At 36.9% G+C, this 7,563-nt stretch overlaps 1 protein-coding gene across 8 annotated transcripts in view; it reads right to left on the bottom strand.

Annotated features, from left to right (window-relative positions):
- Positions 1-231: 231 nt before the first annotated feature.
- The window catches only part of lnx2b (ligand of numb-protein X 2b), a 56,744-nt gene continuing 49,412 nt past the window's right edge, over positions 232-7,563 (bottom strand). For all 8 annotated transcript variants that reach the window (XM_049483840.1, XM_049483839.1, XM_049483838.1 and 5 more), the window contains 4 exons: positions 6,505-6,679; positions 6,158-6,401; positions 3,732-3,890; positions 232-2,420 (listed from right to left, as the gene is read on the bottom strand). In XM_049483840.1, the coding sequence (XP_049339797.1) occupies positions 2,285-2,420; positions 3,732-3,890; positions 6,158-6,401; positions 6,505-6,679 (714 nt within the window). In that variant the 3' untranslated portion in view covers positions 232-2,284. The remainder of the gene's footprint in view (positions 2,421-3,731; positions 3,891-6,157; positions 6,402-6,504; positions 6,680-7,563) is intronic.

The raw sequence follows: 7,563 nt of genomic DNA, 5'->3' as shown, positions 1-7,563 counted from the left end.
ATTATTTAAGCCCAGCCCTAATGTAAAATGCAAAAATTGATATTTATATTGTGTGTTTTTTGCTATTGCTAAAATGGTGATAATTTAATCTCTGATTGATAGTAAAAAGTCTTAAATTGAATTTCCTCATACCTGCAGTCACCCTGTAAAACCAATTTCAGTTAAACTGAGAGCTGAGAGGACAGACAGACAGCCACATATCCCTTTCAAGAAAAACAGAAAACAAGGACAAAAATGTGTTTTGTTTTATTATACAGCATTTTAATCACAGGTCTCACAAAAATATCTCACTATTGGTCGAGCAAGATTGGTGTACATCATGTAAATCATTAAAGTATATAAATATATTTAGAATATCTACAGAAATTAAAAAGGCAGACGAGAAAGAGACAGAGACGCCGACCCCAAAGGCCAGGAAAGAGGGAGCTTATAAAAGAGCCTGAATTATTGTAATATTGTATATAATGTATCTACAACACCAGCAAAAAATAGATCCGCATCATTTATAACCACTTCTATAACAGCTTTAGTGATAATATTGCGAAGAAATTCCACTCAAACAGGAACAAGCATACATCTGAACAAACACTAGTATGCAAAAGTTTGTGCACCCAAATTAAAATGGAAAATATGTTGAAATGGTTAAAATAATGCTTTATTTTCTTAATTTTACACATTGGTAAATTTTTGCCGTTATCACTGTGCTCTAAAATTTTAAACTGTAAGAAAAAATGTAATTTGTTTAAAGACATTTAAATAAGAGGAGATCCAAACTTTTGTATACAGCTAAATATCATTACTGTCATGCAAAAAAATTGTATATTCTTGTATATCAAGTACTTGAAAACTTTAGAAGAGAAAAAAAATAGCCTTCAATAGAAATCAATGTAAATTTGGTTTTCGGGCATTTCTATTGGTCTATTTATTATGACACAATCAGATTTCCAGCAATTTTGACATTATATTATAAGTCAAAAATCTAAAAATCTAATTTTTTTGCATGACAGCAACAGTATCCTCAAACAGAGGTGGAATAAAAATGAAACAACAGTTTTATGGTGTTTGTGGTATAGAGACAATTAAGGCAGTTAATTGTGAACTAACTAATTTCTATGCATATAAAAGGCAACCGTAAAATAAAGACACTCTTTATTATGTATCAAACAGGGATCTGGGAGACTGCAGGTGAATCTGACTGTCTGGATTGTTATATACAATATATATATCATATAATAAGATCGGATTTGCATGTCTGAACATCACAAACGGACATGTCTTTGTGGGTTGCTGTGGTAAAAAGATTGGCATCAATCCAAACCACCTCTAAATGAGGTTTGGAGCAAATTTGCAAAAAATAACAGCAATTTTTATGTGGTTTCTGGTTATACGTGCTATTCAAAAATAGGTTTTGGATCTGGATGGAATCGAGATATGCCAAAAATGTTGGGATTTGAGCTTAAACATCACTTTAACTACTCTAGAGTGTGTTTAATGTAATTCTCACTCTACTACTGTTTAAAAATCATTGCTGTGCCAAGAAGCTTTCCAGAATTGTGTCCCAAAAATTGTAGTGATGAACTCTAACAACAGTTTAACAACAGTCATCATCAACACCTGTGAACCGCTACATAAAATCCAATAAAACAGGTAAAGATAACAAAATAGAGAAGATACAAACGGTCCAATCAGAGAGGCCAGTGATGCAAGACTGTGGTGAGGTCTCATCTCATGTAGTGTCGTAACTGTTAAGTCATAACCATCCACACCTAAACCAACCTGTCAAGCTTAACCAAACAAATCAAGGATGGTCATGATTATGCATGTCAGTCCTGATTACCACACAGATAACAACTTTAAACTTTTTAAAGTTTAAAGGTAATTATCTTGAATTAAAAAAAAAACTTAAGATGTTTTCAGAATAGTGTCCATGTGCTTAGCTGCACCTCCATTAGAAAAGAACAGAACAGTCCAACAGGGCTCTTTCAACACCACCAGAATCAGAACAACAGCTATTTAAACATTTTATCCAGGATAATGGAGGATAATGCAGCCTCTCAACATAAAGCAATCTCTCTTCAGCTGAATTAAAGTCAAAGTCAGTGATTGTCGAACTTTCCTGATGCTTTGCCCTCTTGTGCCTTTTCTGAATGTGCAGTTCACTCTTCTCGAGTAAAATATTGTTCAGATTGTTGTCTGTGATCCGTTATATCATATATAGGTATGTGTGAACCATCAGCAGTAGTGGAAGGTTCCAGTCTGACGTTGTGCAGTGTGGATCCAGTCCTCACGCCATGCTGCCAGGCCAGGAGACCACAGTGAGTGTGACTTTGTTCTTCTGCAGCTTCAGCATGGGGATCAGAGACGAGTTGTTCATGCCCACTGTGGTGGCTCCATTCACAGCCACGATCTCATCTCCGCACCTGCAGGGCGGCGGCAGAAAGAAGCTTAATAAGTGTGATTTTCCTACAGGAAGACAAACTACAAGCTACACAAGCAACAAGAAATCCAGCATCTCTGTTCAACTGGGTGTTATCACTGGTGATGCCCCGACACCAGGAGGGTGAAGACTAGCACATGCCTCCTCAGACTTATGTAAAGTGAGACTCTGCCTCTTTTTGAACTGCTGCTGATGCAGCATTGCTGAGTAGCATCACAGCGCTAACACTCACAGGAAAGCACAGCGACTCAGTTCTGATACATCAGCTCACAGACGACTTGTGCTGATCGACATCACCCTAGGAGTGATGAGGGGAAAGAGTGCCATCTACCCCCCAGAAAGAGCAAGACCAATTGTGCTCTCTCAGGGCTCCAGCAGCTGATGGTAAGCTGCATGACCGTGATTCGAACCAGCGATGACCTGATCATAGTGGGCCGCTATTTTAAGCGTTCCATTATTTTAATTATTGCATAACTATATTTTACTGTTGTATTTAAAGATCTAGTCTGTTGTTTACTTACTTATTATCTATTGTACCAGTCAAAAGTTTGGACCAACCTTCTCATTCAGTGTCTTTCTTTTTTTTTCTATTTTTTCTACATTGTAAAAGAATAAAGAAATCCTCAAGACTATGAAGGAACAGATAATGAATCATGTAGTAACTTAAAAGTGTTAAACAAACCAAAATACTCTGTAAAGCATTTAGAGGGTCTTATCTGGGGAGCTGTTAACTTGCGGTTTCTGATGCCAGGAACTCTGTTGAACTTATCCTGTGCAATAGAGGAAACTCCTGCTCTTCCTTTTGTGGGGCAGTCCTGATGAGAGCCAGTTTCATCAAAACATTTTGATGGTCTTTGTTACTGCACTTGAGAATATTTTGAAATGTCAAGAATTTTTTTGGATTAATTGACCATAATTTCTTCATTGACTGAACTTCAAGAGGAAAGACATTTAAGTAATTAACTCTTGATGAGTTCAGCGCAGCTGTTAACTGAAAGCCTGAATTACAAGTGAATTTACCTCATGAAGCTGACTCAGAAAATCCAGCCAAGATGTGCAAAACTGTCATCTAACTGTCATCTAACTTTAGTATTAATCTACAATGCAGAATTTGTTTAAATAATCAAAAAACACTTAATTTAAGATGTCAAAACCTTTGACTGGTATTGTATGAAAAACAGAAAAAATATGTTTGCACAACAGTATCAATATCCTTAACAGAGGTGGTGAAGAGAGTGAAATGGTACAAATTCTGTAAAAGGAATATGAGCCTTATTAATAACACACTGCTTACTTGAGACGCCCATCGAAGTGGGCAGGAGTTCCAGGCACAATGGTTTTGATGAAGAACGGCTGCTGGCCTCGGCTCTCTTCATACCCTCCAACTATACTGAAGCCCCAGCTCTCATTGTTGGTCTTCAACAGCACAATGTCACGACACCAGTGCATGTGGCTTAAGAATAATAGAAAATAAGAGTATAAAGTTAGGTTAATGTTGCATGAAAAGCTCAAATTTCACAAAGATTGATATAAGAGGAGCAAAGTAACGGCAACAAAGTTGTATTGATGATGCTTGTATGTATAATTCTAGGCAGACGCTGTCAGTCACAATCATCACCACCCACTGCATGGTGACCATTACCACCCACATTTTACTCACAATAAAATAATATACAAAGTGATTTAATGGAATGCTTCAGATTTTAGTGTATGTCATAAATACTGTTTAATAAATGAGGAAGCTTGTAAATGCTCTGGTTTTTTTTTAGTATTTCCTGAACCAAATCCTTTTTACAACTAGTCATTTAGTGCCTGATAATTAGCTAATTAGTTGAATTAGATGTTTAGGCATGTGAAATAGTTGAACGTATGCAGGGCAGTCGAGTCCACAAGGACTAAAATTGGAACCATTGATTATAAAACAGTAAATGCAGCTGTTTTGTCATTTTTTCCAAACTTGTTTGTTTATTTGTGTCAAAAGGAACATGCCATATTTAACAAGTGCTGTTATGATACAGATATTATAAGTGTGGATTGCTGGAAGGTTGCAGTTCTAGTGACATTTAGACCCCATTCACACCTCGCATCAACATGTGTTCTGGGTGATCTGAACACAAATGACTGGCAACATGCACAGCCGTTCACACTTGGCTGGATTGGCTTAAAGTAAGAGTCTTCCAGTTTATTTTGGACAGAGTTCTCAGTCCAAATTGACATGAGACACTTGGTTTCACTGGTGCATACCGGCCACAGGCATCACCTTTATCACTATCTATTAGCTTTTTATTGTAGCATGCTCACCTAACCCGTGCAGATGGTCTTGATGGGACTAAGTCATTATAGTTTTCTTCTATGCAGCAAAATTGTTTTTAAAAAAAGTTCTAATGTACGACAAAATATATTCAAAAATAAATGAAGAACAATTAAAAGAAGTTAGAGAGCACGTTCTTCTTTAATGGAGGTAGTACTACATCAAAATTCCAACACTGTTGATACAGCTACAGAGATTTTAAAATATCATTGTCAAAACATTAAAAAATGGCACTTGGTTGAGATCCCTTTGGTAGATTTTAAAAATCGTACGTAACTGAACCAAATTTAGACATCCTGATGCTCATCCTGAGAGAGATTCTAGCATGTGGTTTATAATTAGTTTATCTTAAAGAAGCACAGGTTACCTGTTACTTGGTTACATTTAGGACTATTGTTTTTATTCTAACATAAAGGACCATGGTACAATTTGTTAGATAAAGATTTAGACATATTTAAGTCCTTAGTAAAAACTCCCAATTATTAATGAAAACTCGTATGTTTTGGCAGGGGCAGTGACAGGGCCAGTGACAGGGCCAATGTGGGCTGTGCTTTGCTGTTGTTGTTCACAGTACAATAATAATGTGGTGATATGCATCTCTGGTCAGCTTACAATGAGTCCTCTGGACACGCTGTATTTCCTTCACACCTGTACTACTTTGTGCAGATCACCCAGGATGCATATAAATGCCAGGTGTGAACGAGGACCTTAGCAAGCTATAGGTGAAAATAGAGCACTTTCAACAGCAGCTACAACTTTACAACTGAAGGGTTTAAATGATTTTCATTTTTTTTAAATGGCAGCAATAATACAGCTCTGTATAAAATAAGATACCACTTAAAATTGAAGAGTTTCTTTGATTTTACCAAATTAAAAAATCTCTGGAATATAATCAAGAGGAAGATGGATGATCACAAGCCATCAAACCAAGCTGAACTGCTTGAATTTTTGCACCAGGAGTAAAGGCAAAAAGTTATCCAAAAGCAGTGTGTAAGACTGGTGGAGGAGAACATGCCAACACTGAGTTGTTCCACCAAATATTGATTTCTGAACTCTTAAACTTTATAAATATCAACTGGTTTTCTTTGTGTTATTTGAGGTCTGAAAGCTCTGCACCTTTTTTGTTTGTTTTAGCCATTTCTCATTTTCTGCAAATAAATGCTCAAAATGACAATATATTTATTTGAAATTTGGCAGAAATGTTGTCTGTCGTTTATAGAATAAAACAACAATGTCCATTTTACTCAAACATATACCTATAAATAGCAAAATCAGAGAAACTGATTTAGAAACTGAAGTGCTCTCTTAATTTTTTCCAGAGCTGTATGCATATAAACACTCGCCAACAAAAATATCCAGGTGAGAAGACCACAGTACATGACACTGTACTGTAAAATGCAGTCACTCACCTGGGCAGACCCAACCAGCGGGTCCACAGTGGGGACCAGTTAATGTCATCCTCTCTGGGGTTCTCCAGGGTGTCCATCTCCTCCTTGTTGGCAGCGTCACCGTCCTCCTCCTCCTCCTCAGAGACGGTCCGGATGACCCGCAGCGCCACTGTGTTCTGAGCAGTCTGGGTCTTCAGTGCAGTCACTGCCTCATTATAGGTCAGCTGGGTCAGGTCAACACCATTGATGCTTAGCAACACATCACCTAAGCAAGCAGGGCCGAGAGAGCGCACACATCCGTTACTATGGCTGCTAATATGTTCAGAATGGACCATAACCCAAACAGACAGACACTCAGGATGTTTAACCTGGTTTGATGGTGCCGTCTCTGTGGAGGCAGCCCACAGGCTGCACGCTGGTGATGTACACAGGCAAGCGACTGCGGCAGTCCCTCCCTCCTGCGATTGTGATGCCCAGCGAGTGGCGTGGCTCTTTCTTCAGATTCACGGTTTTCTCCTGACTAGAGAATCCACCAGGAGGATCCTGAACACAGGCAAAGTACTTATTATCACTTGTATTAATTATGTTACTATTATATTATTATTATTTGTTCTCTACTCAGGTTATCCACTGAAAAGAGTAGAGAAAAAATTGGCGTAACTAAAAATGGAGTCATCAATTGTGTTCAATCTATAAACTTTATAAAAACACACAAATACACAATACATACACATATGGCTCTTTGATTTTACCAAATTGAAAACCTCTGGAATATAATCAAGAGGAAGATGGATGATCACAAGCCATCAAACCAAACTGAACTGCTTCAATTTTTGCACCAGTCTTACAGCAGTGTGTAAGACTGGTGGAGGAAAAAACGCCAATATGCATTAAAACTGTGATTAAAAACCAGGGTTATTCCACCAAATATTGATTTCTGAACTTATAAAACATTTGTTTGTGTTTTTTTGCATTATTTTAGGTCTGAAAGCTCTGCATCTTTTTTGTTATTTCTGCTGTTTCTCATTTTCTGCTCATAAATGCTAATAAATAAAAATAATTTCATTTGGAATTTTGGAGAAATGTTCTTTGTAGTTTATAGAATAAAACAACAATGTTAATTTTTCACAAACATATCAGAGAAACTGATTTAGAAAGCTGCATGCACCTGATTTAAACAATTATCTAACAAGAGATGCAGAGTTATCATAAATAAAGAAAGAATGGTGACACAGGTCCTCAGTAAAAATCAATAAAGATAAACATATGTAAGAAATAAAAAAGACTAAAATATTTTACATTAAATTATTTTAGTTATGTTTTCTAGTTATAAACAGTTGAGCTATAAGGTGAAAAAGGTTGGGCATCCCTCTACTAGTATTGATGACTGACTGCTGGGACTGCATACACAGTCTGAATCTATAATC

This window comes from Astyanax mexicanus, chromosome 10 (genome assembly GCF_023375975.1).
Source record: "Astyanax mexicanus isolate ESR-SI-001 chromosome 10, AstMex3_surface, whole genome shotgun sequence".
In the NCBI taxonomy this organism is placed as follows: Eukaryota; Metazoa; Chordata; class Actinopteri; order Characiformes; family Acestrorhamphidae; genus Astyanax; species Astyanax mexicanus.
This window is presented reverse-complemented; position numbering and strand designations above follow the sequence as displayed.